This window comes from Sciurus vulgaris, assembly GCF_902686455.1.
Source record: "Sciurus vulgaris genome assembly, chromosome: 15".
Lineage (NCBI taxonomy): Eukaryota > Metazoa > Chordata > Mammalia > Rodentia > Sciuridae > Sciurus > Sciurus vulgaris.
In genome coordinates, this window is record NC_136476.1 from 4,641,823 (window position 1) to 4,667,508 (window position 25,686).

General features: G+C 40.7%; 1 protein-coding gene across 2 annotated transcripts in view; it reads left to right on the plus strand.

Annotated features, from left to right (window-relative positions):
* Nucleotides 1–5,330: 5,330 nt before the first annotated feature.
* FRMD3 (FERM domain containing 3) overlaps nucleotides 5,331–25,686 on the plus strand; it is a 256,454-nt gene continuing 236,098 nt past the window's right edge. For both annotated transcript variants that reach the window (XM_079112322.1, XM_079112321.1), the window contains exon 1: nucleotides 5,331–5,650. In XM_079112322.1, coding sequence (XP_078968448.1) covers nucleotides 5,504–5,650 — 147 coding nt within the window. In that variant the 5' untranslated portion in view covers nucleotides 5,331–5,503. The remainder of the gene's footprint in view (nucleotides 5,651–25,686) is intronic.

Sequence of the window (25,686 nt, forward strand, 5' to 3'; positions counted from 1 at the left end):
AATCAATTTAGATGACACAGTGAAACCCAAAGTCACTGGAAAGTGCACTGGAATGAACAGATTCGTCCACATATACAGTCTTCAATTAGATGACTTTTGTGGTTCTTTCTCTTCCTGGGGTTGACTTTGTAATTAGCTTCCCAGGGGGTTCCTGGATATGATTCAAATATTAAGAGGGAAGTAGAGGTGATGGGAGAGAGAGAAGGTTGACTTCTCTTACCAAAATAACTGCTTCAAGTAAGGTCAGAATAGGGTCTTCAAACAAGGTAGGAACACCTCATTACTTAAGGCAAGAAGGTCTGCTTTAGTTGCCAAGAAGGGCTTGGGCTTGAGTTACCAGAAATCATCCAAATTTCTTTTATAGCCCTATTTCTATGTCCAGAATCCCACTCTTTCCTGATGCTAAATCTTTAACACATGAAATCTGATGAGGCTGATAATTGAATGGACTTTATAATTTGACAACACGTAAATGAAGTTTTGAGTTTTTTTTTTTTTATTTGTTTTAGCCTTGTGTTTCAATTAATAAAAAATTCTTTCAGCTCTGTTGTGGAAATGCTTAGGATATGAGATACCCCCATAAAACGTATGTGTGAGACCAAGCAGGAGTATTCAGAGGTCAAACGATGAGATCATGAGAGATTCAGCCACTGATTAGAGCCACTAATCAGTGGCTGAATCCGTTTGATGAATTAATAATTTGAATGGATTAATGGGTGGTAACTGTAGGTAGGAGGAGGCTGGAGGAAGAAGGTTAATGAGGGTGTGCCCTTGGGGATTATATTATCCCTTGACTCCCCTTCCCCACCCCTTCCTGGGTGCCATGTTTCCAGATGCCTTCCTCTGCCACGATGTTCTGTCTCACCTCAGGGCCCAGAGCAATGGAGTTGGTCAACCATGAACTGAACCTCTAAAACTGTGATCCAAAATAAACTTTTTGATACGAATAGGAAAAGAAAAACTCAAACTATCCCTATTTGCTGATGATATGATTATATATTTAGAGGAACCAGAAAATTCCACCAGAAAACTTTTAGAACTCAAAAGTGAATTCAGTAAAGTAGTGGAATATAAGATCAATGCAAATAAATCTAATGCATTTTTATACATAAATGATGAATCTTTGGAAAGAATAATTTGGAAAACTACCCCATTCACAATAGCCTCGAAAAAAATAAAATACTTGGGAATCAATCTCACAAAAGAGGTGAAAGACCTCTATAACGAGAACTACAGTACACTAAAGAAAGAAATTAAAGAAAACCTTAGAAGATGGAAAGATCTTCCATGTTCTTGGATAGGAAGAATTAATATTGTCAAAATGGCCATACTACCTAAAGTGCTATACAGATTCAATGCAATTCCAATTAAAATCCCAATGACGTACCTTACAGAAATAGAGCAAGCAATTATGAAATTCATCTGGAAGAATAAGAAACCCAGAATAGCTAAAGCAATCCTTAGCAGGAAGAGTGAAGCAGGGGGTATCACAATACCAGATCTTCAACTCTACTACAAAGCAATAGTAACAAAAACGGCATGGTATTGGTACCAAAATAGAAAGGTAGATCAATGGTACAGAATAGAGGACACAGACACAAACCCAAATAAATACAATTTTCTCATACTAGACAAAGGTGCCAAAAATATGCAATGGAGAAAAGATAGCCTCTTCAACAAATGGTGCTGGGAGAATTGGAAATCCATACGCAACAGAATGAAACTAAACCCATATCTCTCACCATGCATGAAACTCAACTCAAAATGGATTAAGGACCTTGGAATCAGACCAGAGACCCTGCAGATTATAGAAGAAAAAGTAGGTCCAGATCTTCAACTTGTTGGCTTAGGACCAGACTTCCTCAACAGGACTCCCATAGCACAAGAAATAAAAGCTAGAATCAATAACTGGGATAGATTCAAACTAAAAAGCTTTCTCTCAGCAAAGGAAACTATCAGCAATGTGAAGAAAGAGCCTACAGAGTGGGAGAATATCTTTGCCAATCATACTTCAGATAGAGCACTAATCTCCAGAATCTATAAAGAACTCAAAAAACTCTACACCAAGAATGCAAATAACCCAATCGACAAATGGGCCAAGGAAATGAACAGACACTTCACAGAAGAAGATCTACAAGCAATCAACAAACATATGGAAAAATGTTCAACATCTCTAGTAATAAGAGAAATGCAAATCAAAAGTACCCTAAGATTCCATCTCACCCCAATTAGAATGTCGATTATCAAGAATACAAGCAACAACAGGTGTTGTCGAGGATGTGGGGAGAAAGGTACACTCATACATTGCTGGTGGGGCTGCAAATTAATGCAGCCACTCTGGAAAACAGTGTGGAGATTCCTCAGAAAACTTGGAATGGAACCACCATTTGACCCAGTTATCCCACTCCTTGGCCTATACCCAAAGGACTTAAAATCAGCATACTACAGAGATACAGCCACATCAATGTTCATAGCTGTTCAATTCACAATAGCCAGATTGTGGAACCAACCTACACGTCCTTCAATTGATGAATGGATAAAGAAACTGTGATATATATATACAATGGAATATTACTCAGCCATAAAGAATGATAAAATTATGGCATTTGCAGGCAAATGGATGAAATTAGAGAATATCATGCTAAGTGAGATAAGTCAATCTCAAAAAACCAAAGGACGAATGATCTCGCTAATAAGTGGATGATGACACATAATGGGGGGTGGGAGGGGTTAGTGTCAGGGTTAGAGTTAGGGTTAGGGACGGGGGCAAGAATGGAGGAAGGAAGGACTGTATAGAGAGAAAAGAGGGGTGGGAGTGGTGGGGGGAAGGGAAAAAATAACAATGAATCAAACGACATTACTCTATGTAAATTTATGATTACACAAGTGGTATGCCTTTATGCCATGTACAAACAGAGAAACAACATGTATCCCATTTGTTTACAATAAAAAAATTAAAAAATAAACTTTTGGGGGCTGGGGATGTAGCTCAGCTGGTAAAGCACTTGCCTTACAAGCACAGGGCCCTAAGTTCAATCCCCAGCACCACAAAAAACAAACGAACAAAAAAACAAAACAAAGCAAAATAAACTTTTCCTCCTCTAACCTGTTCTTGTCAGGTACAGAGGTATATTGACCATGGCAGTGCAAAGCTAACACAAGAAAGAATATAGCTTTTTTTTTTTTTTTTTTTCAGTCTTGAACTGAGCACTTAAGACGGTGAGAGTATCCTTGATTTTCTTTAAGTAGTTCAGCCTTAAACTCATCTCATGAGTTCATTTTTTGAATTCCTTTCTCTCTCTTCATGTTATTATTATTATTTTGGACAATGGCCACTTGGTTTCCCAAAGGCTTGTCTTCAGTGGGTACTTCAATCCAGATACCATAAAAGGTAACTTACTTCACTGTTTTCCCCCTGACACATGCTAAGGGTTTCCAGAGTCCATAAGTTCATACTAGTTGAAATCTCAGTCTTTATTCCTAACTAGGGCAGATACCCAATCTCAGATTCTTCTCATATCCTCAAACTTCTGTTTCTTGCAGCACCACATTGGATGATCTTTATCTTCCTCCACACTGTCCTTGTTGGTCTTATTTTGTTTCCTTGAAATTTGAGATAATAATTCGGAGCCTAATGGTCACTATAATAAGATGAATAAGTGTGTGACCTGGGAGGAAAATCATGGATTATGTTGGGTGGTGACTTTTCTTTGATCTCTTGGCTACCTACTCTTTGGGTTGGGAGAGATGATTCTCCCAAACTAGTTTTCAAACTAGAGTGGCTACCATCACTGACATTTCATATATGCATACGAAACTTTGCCGATTACAAATAGTAACCTGTCCTTACTGGCCTTGTCTCATCCCCGCTTCTCAACCACCTTTGAGATGGGAGGAACAACAACAGCTGTATTCCCCTTGAAATTGAGAAAAGAAATGAAGAGATTTTCCAAGATCCCCAGAGGGGGCCACTGGCCACCACATCGTACTAGACCCTGACTTCTCCTTCAGGTTCTGCTCTAACATTTGAAGGCCCAGGAGAAGAGTACACATGGTGGTCCATGTACCATTTCCAAGTATTTAAAAGCCAAAATCTAGCTATCAAATGTTACATAAAATATACTCTATCCTATCTGGACAAATTATCACAGGTGTCCTATAGCATGTGGCTTATTATACAGTGTCAGGGTTAGGTAAAATTTCTGGACCTTGCCTTCTCCTCAGGACATGACACACCTTTGGACGAGGGGGCTCTGGACAGGTGTGGACCTTGAAATAGCTGACAGCTGGGCAAGTTTTCCTCTAACAAACATTCCTTCATGTTCAAGGAAGGGCAGCAGGGCAAGAGGGTTGCCATCAGTTTCTGTTTTATTATCTGAGTTCCCACCTCTAAGCTCCATCCAGCTGCCCGTTGGGCCTAGGGAACATCACACAGGTCCTCTGGGATGATGGCGAACTCCTGAGGGATCGCCAGGTTCCCAACACCCAGAGATTAGTGCAAAACGGGAGAGATACAACTCCTTTGCCATCATTTTCGTGGGCAACTGGAGGTGGAGACTCTCTAAAAGGGGAGGAGCAGGATAGGGATCCTTCTTTCTGGGGTTTAAGGTATAATCAAACATTACACTGAGATGTTGGGAGATATAAACAAGAAATTGCTTAAGGAAAGCTCTAAATTTCTTAAAGAAGGGGACTGACTTCCAGTTAATATTAAATCAACCAACGGTTTAAAAAAATCCCCAGGAGGACCACATATTGTTACTATTAGCGGTATTCCTGGAGTAGCTGCGCTTCGACCTCCTGTCACTCTTTGGGGGCTCGCCACCTACTCAACAATCCTCTCCCGCAGCGGAATCCCTCTTGCGGGCGTGCCGCTCTTCATCTCTTGCCCTCGGCCAGGTTCCTGGGGCTGAGCAGTGCGGGGTCCTGTCGGGCGCCTAGGGGGGCCGGGGCTGGGACAACAACCATCAGGAGCCAGAGCAATAGCGGCCAGAGAAGGGAGGCGGCGGCGAGGCGGAGGAAGGCAGTGGGGCCCAGACTGACGCAGCGGCAGCGGCGGCGGAGCAGGCCACTGCCAAGGCTGTCGGGCCACTCAAACCAGCTGTCCCTCCGCCTCCACCTCCAGTGGTTCGGTGCGCGTGGGAGTGAGTGCGTAGCGCGCCCGCTGGGGGTCGCGGGCTCCGTGCATCCTCTGCTATTGAGCCCTGGCGAAGGGAGGCGCACCAGCGCGCGCGACAGAAGGAGGCGGGGAAAGAAGCGGGCGAGGCCGAGGAGAGGGAGGGGGAGGGAGGAGGAAGGAGGAGGGAGGAGGGAGGAGAGAGGGACCCGCCCGCCGCGCCCCGGCCGCCCGGCATGTGTGGCCGCAGGCACCCGTCGCCGCCGCTGTCCCCTGGCTGAGCCGCGCCCGGGTGTCCCGGACGCTGCGTGAGCCAGTGTGTGTGTCCGCGCCGGTGAGCGCCGAGCCGTCCCTGAGCCTCTCGCTCGCTCCCCGGTGCCGCGGTGCATGTTCGCTTCCTGCCACTGTGTGCGGAGAGGCAGGAGGACCATGAAAATGATCCACTTTCGGAGCTCCAGCATCAAATCGCTCAACCAGGAGATGAAATGCACCATCCGGCTGCTGGACGACTCAGAGATCTCCTGCCACATCCAGGTGCGGGAAGCACCCGGAGAGGGTGCAGGGCGCGGGGTACCCCCGGGAGCAGGATTGGAGGGGTGCTCTGAGGGTGGGCGTGCGCGGATAGGAAATCCACTGGAGCGCAGGAGCCCAGCTAGAAAGCCAGATTTCGCCTGGTCTGCCCCCTGAGACTGGGTGCTTTAAAAGCCAGTCAGGAGGTATGGTCCTCCCCCGGCTCCAGGCGCACCTTTTCCGCGCCCGGGCCCCTTACCTGACATGCATCTTGCACTCACGTCTCTCTGCGCCCAGGCTAGGGGCGCCGGGCAGCCTCTGACCCCTTCTGATCCTGCTCCACCAAAAAATGGGAGCCCCGCGAGCTGAGAGGAACACTTGCCTGTCACCCACTAGTCTTTCCTCCCTTTCTCCACGTGGATAAAGCATGCACCAGTCTGGGTTCACTCATTTCTCTCTCCCGCGCCCAGGTTCCAGAGATGCCCTCAGTCCAGGGACCCTCTTCTGGCTTCCTGCTGCCCCTCTACCAGTGTTCTTTACTTCTCTGTGTGGAGCGGTGTCGAAGTTTCCCCTTAGTGAGAAGGTTTGGGTAGGCTTGGTCTCCAGCTTTGAGAAATGTGATGCGCACAGCGTTGAACTGAAGCTACCTCGAAAGGAATATGTGAAGTCTGAGGGTTTCAGAGAAAGGCTAAGGATTTGTGAGGCCAGCGTTTGGGAGTCCTGTAGGGAACTGGGTATTGGGAAAAGAGTCCTTTGGGATCTTGGTGGATATTTGCTGTTGCCCAAGGTAGAGCAGACGAGTTGTTTTGGCGAATACATCTTTGCTGGAATCCCTCTCCTTGGGTAGTAAGTACCTTTGGGTTTGCAGTTCTAGTGTCAGCTGCGAGTGTGTGTGTGCATGCACACACGTGCGTGTGCATTTGCGATGTGTGCACATGTAGGCAGTTGTGTACTTCTTTCCCTAACCCCAAAGATGCCCCATTAGGAGGGCACAATCTGGAAAGGTCGTGGCAGGGACTCAGTACTATTAGCTTCAGACTTCAAAATCTGTTTATTTCTGGGATTTCCTCTTCTCACCTACCAAAGTCTTGAGTCTTGAGATTCCAGGATCATGCCTGTGAGAGGTGAATGGGGTAGCGTCTCCCAGTGGCAGGAACTCACCTCTAGACTGTTAACCACATATGAATGAAAGATCTTTCCCTACCTTTCAAAAAATATATATATATTTTTTTGCTAGTGGGAGTTTATGGCACCAGGACAGTGCAACTCATCTGTAAGCTGACAGCCAGATATCTTTCAAAGTAGAGATGTGGTACCCCATGATCTCCCAGGAAAGTAGGCTCCTGCTGAATTTTCTGGAGGATCTTGAAATTTCATTTAGAGCTAAGCACCACTGCTAAACTTAATAATAAAAGGATTAGCAGGCTGGGCAGTTTTTTGCTGCCACCACGGTTGTGCAGAAGTGTTTGGCATGTACTGTCTTGTGATCCAGAGAGAGCTTTGCATGTTTTGCTTCAAGTGCTAAAGTGAATGTATGGGTGATTTAAGTCATAATGAATATGCAGATAATAAAAGGGCCAGGAGTAGGCTGGGAGGCTGTTGAGGTCTCTTCCAGTCTCTCAGCCCTCTATCTACCCTGACTCAGGTGGAGTTGACATTTGTTTTTTCTCTCCCTCCCTCAAGACCGAGTCTTTCTTAGAATAGAAAAGTAGTCCCCAAAGGATAAGCATTTGTTTTCTGGTATTCTAGGAAACAATCAAATTTTTCAGCCTAATAACAATTTGGAAAGTTTTAGTTTTATAGTCCAATTGTTGCCAAACAGGTTAAGAAATTATATCCCAGAATGTTTATTTTGACATGGATTAAAAAAATTATGACACATTTTTCCCTGCCTCTTCTGCTCCCAGATGGTGGTTATTACTTAACCAATTAAAATGAATTAGACTTTTTTATTTTGATAACTTTGGACTTCATACTTCTTAGAGTATTCCAAATAAGAATTAAAATTGCACTTCCAGGTATCTTCCAGGTATAGCCCTGTTTGTTTAGAGAACAATAATATTCAAAACACAAAACAGAAATACTTAGAGTCATCAGCACTTACTCTGGGAAAATCCATTTGTGTTTCCTTCCTCCCTCCCTTCTTTATTCTTTCCTCCCTCTTTTTCCTTTCTTCCCTCTCCCTTCCAGAGAATCAAAAGTTAAAGGATTGTATGGGCTGTCACAGAGAGTCATGCCCTCCCTCCATAGCCCAAACCTGTCAGCCTGAGTTAGGAGCTCTTACCACTGGAGCCTGACTTTGGAAGTTCTGTAGAAACAGCTTACAGAGCTGCCCTGTTCTCTCCAGTGTTCAAGTGCTATCTGTGGAGCCCAGAATAAGTGGAGAAACTCAGGTCAGGCATCCTTGGAATGATTGTTAGTCAGTCTGTCTTCCCTGTCTTCTCTTTATTTCAATCCCAGATATCTGCTCAAGTAGGTTCCCTTGGCAAGGTGCTGGAGGGTGGCTGCCCAGGAGATGAATTCAGGACATGATATAAGTCTTCTGGATTGTTGTTTGGGACCATGTAAAAAACTCTAGGAACCATTTTTTGAACATCTTCCATGTGCCAGCCCTTTGCATTTATTATATCTAATCTTTACCACAAACCTTTGAGATAAATACGGTTTCCATCTTATGGATAAGAAAACTGAGATGCTGAGAGTTTAACTGACTTGTCCAAGATTACATCTTTAAAAAGAGACTGAGTTGCTGGCATTCAAACCCCAAATTGTCTGGATCCAAAGCTCATGTAGGTCTTTGACATATTACTCCATAGTTAAAATGGTCCAACTTTCAGTGACACTTCTAGACACTGAAGTAGATAAACCCAAGGTATGGGATTTGAACCAGTGACTGAAGGCCAATTGTGATTCATGATCTGTGAGGTCAAAGTGGTCCTCCCTGCCAGTTTGCAAATTTAACATATTCAGAGTCTGATAGGAAAACCGATAGCCCAGGGCTGTCGCCACAATTCAAAGGCCACTGGGGGCGATTTCCTCTCTCAGGAGACTGTTGGTGTTTGCCTTCAAGAAAACTATGCCACACTGTATTCTTATATTTCAGATTGTGGCACCCTCAAATTATCCCTGTGCTCTTCAAAAGATGAAGCTAAGGGGACTTGCCTGGCTGTGCTCTGATTACAGGGTGTGATGTAAAGAGGAGCACATGAAAAGGTTTTGTTCCTCTCAGTGCGCTTTCTACACAGGGAGAAGGCAGAGTATTCTATCTGCTACTTCCCTCTACCTCAAGGATCTTTGCATTCACCACACTTTTTATGATAGTAAACAGCTTTTGCAAAACAACAGCTTTTAAATATTCCTTTCCAAAATGATAAAATTTGGTGGTATTTTGGCAAAGAAAACTTTCAAACACACATACTAACAGCTTAGTCTCAGCACCCTGGTGGCTAGTTCCAGTAGGACATTTGGAAATCACTATCTCTGTCTCATCACAGAGACAGAAGCTGTCCCATCTAGGAAGCTGTCCCATCATCTCATTTGCATGTAAATGTTTAAGTAGAATGGAAAGGAGTTCAAATAAACAGGGAGTAAAGGGGAGCACCAGACAGATGCCTGAGGAAGGCAAGGAGTTGCTCCCTATTGGCTTTTTCCATTTGAGCCAACCCTGGAAGTCTGGATATTGTAGAAGGATGTAGTTTAGCCTACCACTCTTTCATTCAATCTTACTGCTTCAATTAGAGCAGAGTCCTAGCCATCTTTTATCCACATTTCAAATACTAGCACAGATATTCACAACTCTTTCTAATGAACTTTCCGTGGTTTTTTTTTTTTTTTTTAAATATCTAACATCAGTTGAGTAAAACACACTTTTCACATTATTCATCTTTAGTAAAACCTGGTAAACATGACTGGCATCTGTTGAATTGGTTGGAAATTTGTGTTCGTATTTGAACAGCAGTCCCTGCATAGTGCTTTTCACATAATAAGGACATAATAAGTAAATAAAGATGCGGTTTGAATAATTTCCTTTCTATTCTGTTAAATTCATAAGGGTAGGAACATTTTTTTTCTTTTTTTGTTGATGTTGTTCACCATGGAGTCCCTACTACCTGGAGTAGGATCTGGTGTATTCTATGTGCTCATTAAATGAATGAGAACTAACCCACACGATATTTAATTTAGCTCATTAACTCTCAACACAAGGATAGCATGCCAGCATTGGTTTGGAATCAGATGTGATTTAGTTATGGTACCAACCAGTTGTGTGACATTGAGTGAGTCATTTCTTATTTGTAAAATAAAGGAGTTGGGTTAGATGAATGATAGCAGTTTTAAAAGTCTCTGGTTTAATTATTACCTAGGAAAATTGCATTTGAGCAAAACAGGGTTATTGACCTAGTGGTTGTATACACATTATCTCATGTGATTTTCATAATTATCCCACACTATCTTCATTTTATTGATGTTACTGTGTTATTGCATGTTATCTCAATCTTGCAGATATGGAAAATGAGGTTCAGAGTGATCAAGCAATTTGGGTCACCTGGCCAGTTAATGAATTGGAACCCAGGTCATTTGATGCACAATCCAGAACTCTTTCTTCTCTGTGGCTCTGTGTCTTGGAACTTGAGAGAATGCTTTTGGCTGCAAGTAAGAGAGTGGCTAAGTTAAAGTGGCTTAAATATATTAAGGACACTTATTATCTTACCTAGCAAGAAGTCCAGAGATGAGACAGCTGCAGGGCTGTTCCCCAGTGCTGCATAGGCCCAGGTGTTGTTCATCTTTCTACTTTGCCACACTCAGCACGACTGCTATGTCATTATAGCCTCTCTGATTATAAGGTGGCTGCAGTACTGGATGTTGGATACTACCACACCCAACATCAAGAGGAGGCACTTCCTCATACATTGCTTTTTATCAGAGGCACACCTTTCCTAGACGCCCATCAGTCTTCTCAGCAGATTCCACTGGCCAGGATTGGATCACATTCTCATCCCTAGCTACCAAATCATCTAGGAATGTGTTCATCTGGTGTCTTCCCTCTCTATAATGGGAGATGAGCCTTGTCAGTATGGAAAGAATAAAAAGGTGTGTGTGGTGGGGAGGAACAGCTGTTGGCTAATCAAGCTTTGGTGTCTTTCAGAATCGGTGAAATTGGGTTGTAATTATTGTTTCAATAAATCTTTCAGGAGAGTTTAATAGAATGTTATCTAAGCCCTGGCTTATTTTAGAAAATCTTTGTATGGTCAAGTTCCAGAACAATAAAAATTATCAGATAATCCTTTGTGGTTTGTGTTGTTAAATATCAGTTCAGTCCTTACTGAAGTTGTATGTTCCCGGCCACTGAAATGTGGCTTGTCCAGAGCAGTGCAGTTCTATACAGAGAGCAAGCATGATGCTTGTTGAAGTGGCAGGGTGGCAGGGTGGTGGAGGGCTTATGTTCTGGAGCACTACTTGCTTGGCCCTGAGCCTTGGCTGTGCTGTTGTCTAGTCAGGTGACTCTGGGCAGATCACTTTAGCTGTTTGGGCCTCAGCTTCCTCATCTATGAAGTGATGATAATGGCACAGATCTCATAGATTTGTTGAAGAGATTAAATGGAAGAACATATGTCAAGTGTTTAGCTTAATACTTTTTTTGGTGAGAACTGAAAAAAAATAGTGACTGCTCTGTTAATTATGTAAAGATATATGTTATGATTTGGACATTAGGTGTTCTCCAAAAGCTCCTGTGTTAAGGCAGGAATATTCAGATTAGATCATGAAAGCTGTCACCTAATCAATCTGTCCTAGTTTGAGTGGACTGGGTGGTAACTATAGGCAGGTGGGGCCTGACTGAGGAGGTGAATCACTAGGAGTGTGTCCTGGAAGGGTTTGTCTTGCCTGCAGCTCCACTCCCTGGCCACCATGGACAGAGCAGCAGCACTCTGTCTTGTCCTTCCACCATGATGTTCTGTCTGTCTCACCCTGGACCCAGAGCAATGCAGTTGACCCACCAGGTTATCTGTTTGCATGTGTTCATCCCAACACATGCTATCCCTCCCAACCAATTGATTATAATAGTACTCTGCATTTGCTCAATGTTTTAACACTAACAACATGTTTGTACATATATTATTCAACACACAGTGAAGGATGAGTGAGGAATTATTATGCTCATTTTACAGATGAAGAATAGGAGGCCCAGTGACTGGCTTAAAATCAAGGCCCATGATTATCGTGCTGGTGAAATCAAGCTAGTTTTGGTTGATGACCACATCATTTCTGTTAGTAAGGATAATCCAACACTTCTCTACCAAGCTCATCTAGAATTCCATTCAGAGTCTACTGAAAACCAGATAGAAAAGGAGAGATTTTTTTTTAAATACTCTGGTCCAGCACTGATGGTTTTAGGCGAGGATTACAGTATATTAAGTATATATATGCAGTACTATTCCAAAGGTCTGGTAGGATCTCATGCCTTGATACCCTCAAGGCAAAGGCAGAGTGCACTGACTACAGGGAGAATGTGATACTGCTACCTCCACATCTTTTAGATGGCATATCAAGCCGGATGCTTTTAACTACAGGAAACAAATTCTAATTCGAACTGACTTTAACATTAACGACATTTACTGCCTCATATATTCAGGACTCGTAAATTAAGGACTTAATTCAAGGATTGTGACTGTTCCCCTGGGGCTCCCTTGCCTATTCCTACCTTTTACAATGGCTTCATCCTTGGGCTGATAATGAAATGGTTATAGTAGTGCCAGTTTTCATATTTTTATAGAACACCCACTTTCAGGGGAAGGGAGAAGCCAAGTCCAGCTGAATATTCCAGGCAGAAATCCTGCAGTCAATCTGATCAGACTTCTGAGGTCATATGCCTGCCCCTGAACCAGTGACTGTGACCGAGGGAGGGGAATGTGCTCTTTAGTTTAAAGTGGCCTCAGCTAACCCTCGAATTCAGAGTGGGATCACCTTTCCCTCCAAGTGTTGTTCTTCTCCAGGGAGAGTGAATACCTAAAAGTCAGGACTGTCTTTGGTCCCTAGGAAGGGGGGGAGGAAGGGGGAAATGGTCCCTAGGAAGATAACCCATAATACTTACTCTAGATACTTTGGTTAAGTGGTTCTCAAAGTGTGGCCTGGAGACCCCTGGAAGGTCCTGAGATCCTTCTGTGGGGTCTATGAGGTTCAAACTGTTTCCAAATATTACTAAGATATTGTGTGTCTTTTCCTAATACGTTTTTATTGAGATATGATTCACATTTCTGGATAAAAGTATGCAACTTAACATATTTACTAAATTGTGCAACCATCACCACAATCAATTTTAGAACACTTTCATCATCTAAAGCCCTTTAGCAGTCATTCTCAATTTCCCTTTAAACCTCCCTGCCCCAGGCAACCACTAATCTATTTCTTGCCTCTATAGATTTGTCTATTCAGGACATTTGATAAAAATGGAATCATGCAATATGTGGTCTTTTGTGTCATGGGTTTTCATAGCACAGTGTTTTCAAGGTTCATCTTTGTTGTAGACTGCATCAGTATTTTGTTCCTTTTTCTTGTCCAGTAGTATCACATTTTGTTTATTCATTCATCAGTGATGAACATTTGGGTTTTCAGTTTCTGGCTATCATGAATAATGTTGCTATGAATATTCCCGTAGACAAGTTTCATTTCTCCTGGGTATGTACCTAGAAGTGAAATTACTGGGGCATATGATAACTACGTTTAATGTTTGAATAACTACTGAACTGTTTTCCAAAGTAGCTGAACCATTTTACATTTTCACCAGTAGTGTATGAGAGTTTTGAATTTTGCACATCCTTTCCAGCACTTGTTATTTCCTGTCTGTTGGGTTATAACGGTTCTAAGTGGTTTCTGAGTGGCATGTCATTGTGATTTTGATTTCTCTGATACCATTAGCGTTTTCCTGATGGCTAATGAGGTTGAGCAGCTTTCCATGTGCTTATTAGCCATGTATATATCTTTGAACAACTGTGTGTTCAGATCCTCTGCCCATTTTTAAATCAGTTTATCCTTCATTATTGAGTTGTAAGAGTTCTTTGTATATTCTGGATATGAATCCCTTATCTATTCAGCGGTTTGCAAATTTTCTTTCCCATTATTTGGGCTGTGTGTTTCCTTTCTTGGTGGTACAAAAAAGTTTTTAATTTTGTTGAAATCATATATCTATATATACATATATATGTACATGTAACATATATGTACTCTTATTGCTCATGGTTTTGATGACATAGCTAAGAAACTATTGCCCAATCTAAGGTCATGAAGATTTATGTATGTTTCCTTCAGTTTCATGATTTTCTCTCTTACATTCAGGACTTTGACCTATTTTTGATTTGACATGTAATTCATATATCCATATTCAGTAGATTTTGGTGTATTCACGAGGTTATACAACTATCAGTATTATCTAATTCCATACATATTCATCATCCTGGAATAAACCTGTACATGTAATTCATATATCCATATTCAGTAGATTTTGGTGTATTCACGAGGTTATACAACTATCAGTACTATCTAATTCCATACATATTCATCATCCTGGAATAAACCTGTACATGTTAACGGTAACTCCCTATCTTTGATCCATTTTGAGGTAATTTTTGCATATTGTGTGATATAGGGGGCCAACTTTATTCTTTTATATGTGGATATCCAGTTGTCCTAGTTTCTTTTGTTGAAAAAATGATTCTTTCCTTATTGAATTGTCTTGTCACTCGTAAGATGTTTGTTTTTTCCCATTTCCAATCTCTCACGTGTACAGTGTATCTGTTGTCAAGGTGTACATGTTCCAAGGCTGCATGATGTTTGACATCACAGCACGGTGACAGGAGAGGCACATGTGAGAATCCACCTCTCTGTTGAGTCTGACCTTCAGATATTTGCAAAAACATAGAATGATGCTACTTTTCTCACTAAATTATTTTTAATTTTGTTTTTTCATAACATGCCATTTATGTTGATGTATAGATTAGTTAATTTTAAATTAATAATTTAATATTTTAAAAAAATTCAGTAAAAATTGATACATACAACCCATATAAACAAAAAAAAAAAATCTATAGATGTGGTTAGTGTAAAGGAGTTTTGAAGTCTATAATATGCTTAACAATTGATGCTATAGGGACTGGGGTTGTGGCTCAGTGGTAGAGAGCTTGCCTAGCATGTGTGAGACCCTGGGTTGATCCTCAGCACCACATAAAAATAAAATAAAGGTATTGTGTCCACCTAAAATTAAAAAAAAAAAGTAAAATAAAAAATAAATACAAATAAAAAACTGAATAAACAACTGCTACTATAGGTAACTAGACATTTCCTGAACTTCCTGAAAAAAATTTTAAAGTCCTAAATAAAACAAAATAGAATTTCTATACATTTTGGGCCCCCATGATCACAAGTTAGAGCTTTCTGAAGTATGTACATGGAATATGTATACATGTATATTTGGAATTCTCTATAGTAATCATATACCTGTGTGTGTGCATGTGTTGCTTGTGTGAGTTTTCACATGTACTTCTGTGTGCATAAGTGTGCATGTTTGCACATTGCAATGTTAGGAGTACAAGAACAAGATCAGGCTCTTCTGTGTAAAATATTTCCCTATTGCACTTGCTCTCCAGATGCATCTTGGCTTTCCCTAATAATTAGATGAAGCCATGTCTTATATTGAGACACCTCTTTTGATTATGGAAAATGTGCAACAACTATGCTTAAGTGTTTAAAATGTAAACTGTTTGAATCAGATTCTTAAGTGATTTGAATTTTTAAATTATTGCTTCTTTTTCTGAGTAGACATATTTGGGAAAACTGAAAAATATTGCAGGAGTGGAAATATCAGAATTTATCTTCTGGAGAATCTAATATGAGATTTGTATGGCATAAGAGATAGATTGGGTAGATACAGGACTTTTTTAGTGTCCACTTTGTATGATTAAGAATTTCAAATTTTTCCTCCCATGAAGCAGCAGAGAGCCAGATGTGGAATTTGAGATGGGAAAAAACAAACAGGATTATGGTCAGGAGCTATCTGGACAGATTTTGCAGCTGGGATTTGATTTGCACTTGATTCAGGCTAAAGGGATTCAGTGTTGAGCTCTGGGAGGGGTGTGTAAATGCTTCTCAGTCTCTCATATTTCTAAGAATCTCCTGTGCTCTTGTTCAAATGCAGATTCTGATGCAGGGGCTCTTGAAAAGGGCCCTGAAATTTGTCATTTCTAATATGTTTCCAAGTAATGTTTGTGCTGCTGGTCTGTGGACAACACCTGCAACAGCAGGGCATTGTTATCAGTCTCATGATAAAACTCTTTATGTCCTTGAGTGTGGACTGTTCCATTTTGGCCTTTATTTCCTTCGATAGTGTCTCACCTGGCACATTTCTCTGAGTTGGTGTTCAGGGAGTGTTTGAGTGAATGAATGCATAAAGAAATCCATGTTGGAGGAGACCACTGGTTAGATAGAGTTGCTGGGGATGGAATGATTCCTTACGACCCTCTGCCCAAGTCAGATCAATAGACGGCTTTTCAAACAGGATTTCTTGTGCTGGCAAATCTGATGAAGTACTGAATGTCATTGAGAGCGCATAGGGGTTTGGGGTTAGAGATGGCTTTCTTGTTCCTCTGGGCCATACTTTCTACTCTTGCTTTCCTGTATCCTGGACTCTTAGTGGCATTGCCAAGGAACTCAATATCTTGGCACAAATATTGTGTATAAGCCAGCAATAACTGGTAGCTCTCAGAGGCGTATGAGACCCAGCTGTTTTCACTTTCAGAAGTGACCCTGAGGGACAGCGACCCCTGGAAGACAATACAAACTGCCTTCTTATTGTAACATGATCTCTGGAGCTATTTGTATTGGTGACTTTCCCTGAAGGTGGGATGAAAGGAGAGGATCACTTTGGAAAAAATGTGAAGCTTATTCTAAAGACGAAGAGTATTTGTATATATCAAACCATTGTGTTTTTCGAAAGTGAATTAAAGGATTTTGAAACACATCAATCTTATTAAATAAACATTTGTTAAATATTGTCTATGTGCCAAGCATAGAGCTAGCAACTAAAGATACAAAAGAAAATAAAAGCAAACATTGAGAGGCTCATAGTCATTTGGGGAAAGATAGATAAGATAGTAATTCAAGTACAAAATGACAGATGTAGACAGGTGTGTGTACATGGAAAATCAAGAGAAAGCATCTGTATCAGGCTGGGGCATCAGTAAGTGTTTCTGATATAGATGAATTTTGACTTCCACTTGTTCTTTCATATGTTGCTTGCCCTGGGCATAAACCAGCATGACTGGATGTGGGAATGAAGAAGGGGAGAATCTAGGATGATCCCAGATGGTGAGTTTCAATGACAGGAGTCATGTTGATGTTGTTCCAGGAGAGTTAGGATTAGTCACATAATTTTTATGGTCCAGTACAAAATGAAAATGCTGGGTTTCTTGTTCAAAAACTCTTAAAAATTTCAAGATGGTAACAGGAAACCATTAAGCCAAGTAAGGGCCCTTATAAGTATGGGTCCCTGGGCAAAGGCACAGGTCATGCTCCATGAAGCTGGCCCTGAGAACATAAGACTAACATAGAAGCAGGTTAGGAGAGGGGATGATGAGGTCCATTTTGGTATGTTGTCTTTGAAGTGGCTGTGGGGTGTGTGAATGGAGAATTCCAAGTAGACAGTTGGATCTAAGGAATAAGAGTTGCCAGACACAAAGATCTGGAGACACAGGTCAGGGGGTCCTTGGGGGTCTCTTTAAAGTGGTGGCAGAAACCACTATCACTGGTTTTCCTTTTTTGTCTACATTTTTTTCTTGGAGCACTCTGGTAGATCAAATCAATGGATGATGAGCTATGGAATTATTCCTAAGAGTACTTGTTGACTTTCCCTTTATTAGCTCAGATCTGAATAAGAACAAGAGGTGGTCTCCATTTTCTTGTGCAAATAGGGGAGCCAAACATGGTTTTCAGTAGAAATGTGTTTTTCTATTCTTAATCCTCATGTCCTAGCTTGAACTAGCAAAAAAGATCTCTCTCAGATTTAAAATGCTGAGTCTCAAAGCATAGGATCTCTACTCTAGGCAAGTTGCCTTCTGAGACAGTGTCATGAACATTAAATAGATAATACATTTTAAAATTCTGTCAACATGGTACAAAATTTAACATATTATTATGAAGAACAGCTTTGCAAATTATACTGCAACAATTTATCACTTATTTAATATTTATTTATGCCTCAGTTATCTTCTATGGCAAATGTTGTTTTCTACTTGGTTTCCAGGAGGTTATCATAGATATTAATTAAAATAATTCAAGTTCTATAAAATTGCTCAAAGAAATAATCTCTTATTAGTAGTATAATGACCTGAATCTTAGACGTACAATATAATTTTGTCTGAATGTATCTATATGTTATGGGAAGTTTTGAAATATGAGTATTCTGTAGTAGGAGAAAACAATTAACATGTTAACATATTAGGATTTGGTTGATTACGTTTTACATCAGAAGTATACTTTGTTGTTTTAAGGCTCTAGGAAGTCAAGATGGACAGAACCTGGGTCTTCATATACAAACAGAAAATTCAAACACAATATCATTTACTAATGGATGTTGCGATAAAATTAAGCAGCCTTTAAAAAAATCAGTAACTAGCCTTATTAATAGAAGAGGGGGAAAAACCCTAATTAACAAATTGTCTAATAATTCTTCCTTGATGTTTACTAACCAATCTTATTATTTTTGGCTGTTCTATGCACATATTATTGTCCATTGTTCTGAAAATCATGCTAGTCATTGTGATCCGAGTCTTATATAGGCATATCTACAATGTTATGGTGATTTTGGGTATTTATTGGTTCTTTGTCTAGTATCAGTCTTTGTCTTTACTTCTATTCATCTTGATATTCTTAAGTGGTACAGTAATAATGTGTATTAGCTATTTGACTAAATTGACAAACAGAGAGGCATGAGATCTCCCATTTGGCAAGATTAGGATGGGGTATTATGTCTTGAGTTTTAGGCTTACTCCAACTATATTGAATACTACCATTATTTTGTTTTTGAATTTTCCTCGATAGTCAAAGTGATGTAATTCTTTCCTGCTGACTTTTTAAATAGCACATTGTTCACACTTCTGGATAAAGAAAGCAAATTTACGTCTTAGAACCGTGATCCAAGGACACAGTTTAAATTCTTTTTCCTATCTACTTTCTTTAGTAACCTGTGGCTGAAGGTACGTTTAAATGAAAATTGTAGTCAACCTACCACACACACACACACACACACACACACACACACAATCACACATACATATGAATCATTTGTCAACTAACCTAACTAGATGGTTTCTTTTGACCATTTGGCATAGTATAATTATTGCTTATAGTTTAAAATTTCAAATTAACTCACAAGAAACTGCAAAGAGAAAGAAAGAAAAGATGATGTCAATAGCATTTCCTATCTATCCTCCAGGGAAAGTTCTCTTGTAGTGTGAAGATTGACCCTGCAAGTTGAACTCTTAGGAATCTCAGACCATGGTATTTCAAAGGCCTCTAGAAAAACATGAGAACAAAATATTTATTGGCACTAGCTATAACCTTATTAGACTCTGTTTTGAAGGCTTAGGCAGAAGAGTAATAAAATCTCTGGAGTCAGGAGTGGAAGAAACATTTCAGGTTCTTTCATACCACCTGGAGCCTTGTCAAGAATAACTTCACCTCCTGTGTTCCCAAATCTCAAGGGAGATGTATTTCTGCTGCGGGTCATCCTGACACCTGGGTTGGGGGGCACCTTGAATGACACCTTTTACTTTCAGGTTTGGAGACGTAGTTTATCCACCAGGTGTAGTTGGCCCTTTCTTGGTTCAGTGCTGATTAAAGTGGAAAAAAAAAAAAAAAAAAAAAAAGGAAGAGTTGTACAGAAATTCAAGGGCAGCCATGAAGCCTGGGTTTGCAGCGCCAGCAGCAGTGCGGTAATTTGAGAATAGCAAATTAGAAGAACAAAGCAGATTTTAATCATATGCCACAGAAAGGAAGGTGGTTCAGGTTTATCTTCAAATTGTACCTCCATTAGAGAAAAGGAGACTTTTAATGCTATTATCCAATATATATTGTTAAAGATTTCTTTCTTCCTTCCCCAGGCTTTGTTGGGTTCATTCACTGAGTAGGAAATGCCAGCCAGCCTTTCTCTTCTTTGTGGTATTGAGCAGTTGTTAAATATAAAACATTTTCTTGGGGTTACTGGAAATTAGGGTGTTGGCTTGGGGGGTGGGGAGAGATAGAGGGAAAGAGGGATCGATTTTGAAATTTAAGGTTTTTACCCTTTAGGAGATTCCAGACTGAAGGAGGAATTGAACACTAAGAAAGTGTTTTTTACCATCTGTCTATCCATCCATCTACTCCTTCACTCATTCCCTAATCCACCCATCTATCTACTCACCTACTATTATTCCATCCATTCACCTACCTACCCATCCATCCATCCATTCATCCATCCATCATCCATCTGTTTACTTATCCAGCCCATAAACAAACATTATCTCTAAGGGACATTGATGTTTATGAGTTCTTAATTAAGTTTTAAAATTTCTATGTGCAATTGAGACTGGTGATGGTCCCATGACCAGTGACTTTCAGTGAATCAATGAAGCAAGTCTTTCTTAATTACAGATCAGGAAATTGGGAGGTCTTATCATGGCAACTTGTTTGGGTAGTTCTGAGCACAACCAGAGAGTGCCTTATGTAAATAATTGTAAAGACTCGAGGAAAGAAGTGTTGAACAGTGGTTGCCAGGAGTTGAAAAGGCCTCTGTTGGAACCGTTCTGGATTCTAAAGGTATAAGAAGATAAATAAGAATATGGTCCTTGCTAGTTTAGTGGAGAATACAGACATGTAAATAGATTTGAGGTGGTACTATTACAAGGAAAAACATCAGAATGCTATTAGAATTCATAGAGGGGCCAGTAGTGAAGTCAGAATGTAAGTTGGGGGAAGTCATATCCCTCTTTTAATCTCTAGTCACTTTCCTCCAAAGTTACCACATCCTAAAAGGAAATTCTTTGAAATGGATCACTGACATTTTCTCACATTTAAAATGTGAGTAAGAGCATCTTTAAGAACTTTGCTCTTTTTCTTGTAAATACCTCAGCAAAAATTGTACCTTGCTATAAAATGTTTTTCAAGACAAGTCACACATGTCCTGTCTCTGCCAGATTTTCACTCTTAAAGTGTCTACTATATAGAAATATGGGAGCCGTGAGTAGGGGCCCCTAATGTATCTTGGGAATGGTCAGGATGACTTTCTGGAGGAAATAATGTCTGAGATGAATTCTAAAGAAATAAATTTGCTAGTAAATTGAAGAGTATGTTGAGAAGGGAGGGAAGGACATTCTAGTAGAGTTTAAGCATGATGAAGTCATGGCATTTGGGGAGAACTGAGAGGAATGCACTGTAATTTTATAAACCGGCAGAGAGTCCCATGCAGTAGGGTGTTGGCAATTACCTGGTTAGGCAGATAGTGGAAGACAATTGGAGTCTAGAGAACAATATTGATCACTATTTGCTAGGGAATGATTAAGACAATCTCATTGAGGCGTGGTTTGTATGGGGTCAAAATGATCTGAAGAATTGTTTTGTAGGAGCTTGACTCACACTTCCAGAGCTACAGGTAAGATTTGTTAAGTGTTCCATCTCAGGCTTTGAATCCCTTAGTACTTATTGTAGGACACCACCCAGGGAACACTAGAGTTAGTGAGTCCCCAGCAAAGGTTTGAAACTTCTGTGTGCTGTTGGAAGTTGTGATCATGACCTTCAGCACACCCATGGATGAAGCAAATCTTTTTTAAGTACAGATGAGGAAATTGGAAGACCTTACCATGGCAACTCACCCCATTAACGTTTTAGGATGGTCCTGAGCATAGTCAGAGAGGACTTGAGGTAAGTAAGTGTAAAGACTCTAGGAAGTGTGTCAAACAGAGGGGTGAGGAGTATAGAAAAAGTCCTCTTTATGCATGTTAGACCAATCTTTCTAATAGAACTTTTGTGACCATGAAACTGTTCTATGCCTGTAACATCTAGTTTGGTAGACATTGGTCTCGTGTAGAAATTGAGAACTATACTAGTGTGACTCAGAAACTGAGTTTTTAATGTTATTTAATTTTAATTCATTAAAATTTAAGTAACTCCATATGCCGGTGGCTACCATATTAGGCAGCAAATGTCAGCCTTTTAACAGTGGTTAATTCTGGAAGGGAGAGGAAGGGGAAAATCCTTTTGTGGAGCAGTACAGGAAAACTTTGCTCTTTATATCTTTTGTCATCTGAACCCTTGGTAAATGTGTTGCTTTTGTAGTTGTAAAACCGTTGGAGATTTTGAAGTACACATAAGTACCTTTATTCTCAGAGAAGACTTAGAGAGTTTGGAAGGATTTTAGATGATTCATTGAATGCCCACGACTTTCTCAGAGAGCACCTGAAGTCCAGAGAAGGGAGGGAATCTACCTAACCTGGTGAGTGACAGGTCTGGGACACCAGTATCTGGCTCCTGTTTTCACAGTCTTTTCTACTTCCTGATAAGTTGTGTCCTTGTGAACACAGTTAAGGTGGCTAGGTGTTCACTTTGTATCTGGAAATAAGTAGCATAATGATTTAGAGAAAGGAAAACCAGTCCTAAAACTTGTAATTATTGATAGGTAGACATCTCCTCTCAAATCAGTTTTTCTCTGTCATTTATTCTGGAGATAATATCTTTTCTATTTAAATTAATAATTATACGAACACATAGTAAAAAACTGGAATAACACAAAAGATTACCCAATGAAAAATAAGTCATCCTCCTACATCTGACCCCAGATATACCCCTTAGAGATTCCACTCTCCACAGATGTTTTTAGGGTACATTTCCTCAGAATTTTCTTTTTCCTTTCAGAAAACAATACTGACCACTGTTTATTATGGAGTAATAATAGACCCATTGAGGTGTAGTTTGTATGGACCAAAATGACCTGGAGAAATGTTTTGTAGGGCGACCTCCATTAACATTTGTAGAGCTAGAAGTAAGATGTATTGGTTTTAAAAAAATCAGGTGCTGAATGCCTCCAGAAATGTTGGTCTTACATGTTTTCCTTTCCCTGAGCTCCTACATTCTCTTTGGTGGGCTTTATTTGTGCTGGATGGTTGATAATCACATCCTAGCTCTGGGGAATGTCTTTACTGCTTCTTCTATCCTGTCATTTTATTTTTCTCCTCCACAGTGTGACTAGAATAAATGAAGAAACTTCCAGGCCCTTTTCTTTCTCTGCTTGCCTCTGTCTTGCAGACTTAGGATGTCTTCAAAGAGGACCTTTCCTCCCAAGGGTCCTGTTTAAAATTTCACTCTCTCAGTGAAGTGCGAAGAATAGTCAGAGTTGCTGAAATGTGAGATTCCTCCCAAGGAATAGTGGCTTACTCAGAGGACTCCCAAAGAGAGGGGCAAGAAGAAAGGAGGCCTGGCCTCCAGGAGGAAGAGAGTAGAAAGGGAGACATGGAGATCTGCTCTGTAGTATGGTAACACATTGGGTTTATGTATGACTGCAGCAGCCCCTGTGGCCATTTTGCAGGAGGGCTTCGAGAAGATTTGTAATGAATGAGTTGATCATCAAGTAATCAGAATTTTAATGCCCACCACAGATACTGTGTGAATCTTCTCTCTAAAGTGACTCTCCCAGCCACTCCCATCACATTCTTTCTTCTACTTTTTCAGAGCATTTATGACTGTTTATTAAGTTGCTCCTTCCTTTCTGGGCCTGGGTGCTCTCTCTTTCCCACAGACTGGCAGTTCTGTGAAGACAGCGATGCTGCTGTATCCCAGTGTCTGGAATGTCCCTAGTGCCCTGAACATTGAGCTCAGTAAAAATATTGGTTAGCTGAAAGAATAAATAAATGACTACACTTTACCAAGTAATAACTATCACCATAATAGTGATAAGTACCATTTGTTGTGTGCTTAGTATGTGTCAGCTCCTGTACTAAATACCTTTCATCTCATTTAATCCTCAAAAGCAGTCCTTGGAAGTGGAAATTAATATCCTTACTTTACAGGTGAAGAAAATGAGCCATAGAGATGTTGAAGATCCTGTATTGAGTCACATGGCTAGTTAGTAGCTTGCTGAGGTTTTAACCTGGGTCTCTCTGAGACTTTAACATTTCACAAATCAAGGTGCAATCCCCAGAGATATCAGCTTTGAGCAGTAACTTCAGAGAGGGGCCCTACAAAGGTTGCAGGTGAGTGTTGGGCAGTTGGGAGCAGGCAAGGCACCTGCTCCTCAGGAATTCAGATGGAGACACCCACACAGCCCCATTAACACAGCGCTGTGGAGTAGGATTATCCCTGACCTGAGTTCCTGGTGGATATTTTGAGCAGTTGTGAATTATTTAGGTGCTGAGGCAGAAATGCTTCTTTGCACTGAATCTTAACTGAAAACTGCTGAAATTAAAGCCAGAAGGATCAGCAGCTGTTTAGTTATTATTTTCTTTTTCTTTTTCACTTTTTGTTAATGAGCAGGGGAGAAAAACAACCCTAAACCCCTCAGCCACATGTTTTGCCTTTTTGGTGCTCTTTCCTGGCTTTCCAAATGACTCCTTGGTGCTTGTGAGTATTTTTATTTTTATGAGATCATATTTTGCAAACTACCTGGGAGCCATTTTAACCATTCTGAATGCCCAGAGAGCACTCAGTTTGATCCATTTTCCTACCAGGAGAGCTGAAGCTTAGAGAAATGAGGCCTAATGGGCTCTCTGGTCTCAGCAAACTTCCCACTTTTGTGAGCCCTCCCCAAGCCTTGATGCTTTCCCTCTTCCTTGGCTATGGGGTATCAGTTGAGCTTATGAGTGTGAATTTACTTACACAGCATGTTATATTTTGTAAAATGCCTCAGGTCCTGTTTATTGGTCATCTCCAAGTAAGTCACTAAATAGGAAAGGAGGAGAATGTGATAGAATCTGGGCCCAACCCTTGGCCAGGCCAGGGCAAACACTTTGAGGGACCAGGTGCATCTTCTTAAAGAGGGTTAGTGCTGTTCAGGCTCTGAGGATGATTTTATTACATCTTTTTCAGACAGTTTTCTGTTGGGACATAATACACATATCATACAATCCACCATTTAAAGTGTGCAATTCCATGGTTTTTAGTATATTCACAGAGTTATACACCTGTCACATAGTCGATTTTAGAACATTTCATCACCCCAAAAAGAAGCAACCCCCTGGGGCTGGGGAGATGGCTCAGTCGGTAGAGTGCTTGCCTTGTAAGCACAAGGCCCTGGGTTCTGGGTTCGATCCCCAGCACCCCCCCCCCCCAAAAAAAAAAAGAAGCAACCCCTGCATTTCCTCCAACCCTAGGCAACCAGTAATGTACTTTATGTCCCTATAGATTTGTCTTTTCTGGATATTTCATGTAAATGGAATAATATAGCAATTGGTCTTTGTGACTGGTTTCTTCCATTTAGCATAATATTTTCAAATTTTTTCCCTGGCAGCATGTACCTGTACTTCATTTCTTTTTCTTGTTGAATAACACTCCATTGTATGGCCCAATTCATTGGATATTGGATATTCAAAGTGCTTCCTCTTTATGACTATTAAGGATAGTGCTACTATGTGTAAAAGTTTTTGTGTGGACATACGTTTTCATCTACCTAGGAGTAGAATTGCTGGGTCCTGTGTTATTTCTTTAATTAACTTCTCAAGGAAATTCCAGACCATGTCCAAAAGTGACCATACCATGTTACATTCCCTTTGGCTGTGTGTGGGGTCTGTGATGTCCTCCTGTCCCTATCAGTGACTCTTATTATTGTCTGACCTTTTGATTGTAGCCATCCTAGTGGGTTTGAAGTGGTGAAGAGGATTGATACTGTGGTTGGATTTGCATTTCCCTGATGGCTTTCTCCTACATCTTGACTATGGTTATTCCCGCTCAGTGGCTGAATGGTTTTTTTGAGAGTTAATGTTTGAACAGGAGAGGAGACTGATGCTCTCTCTGGAGACCTCTTTTCCATAGGCAGCCTCATGTCTATGGGGCAT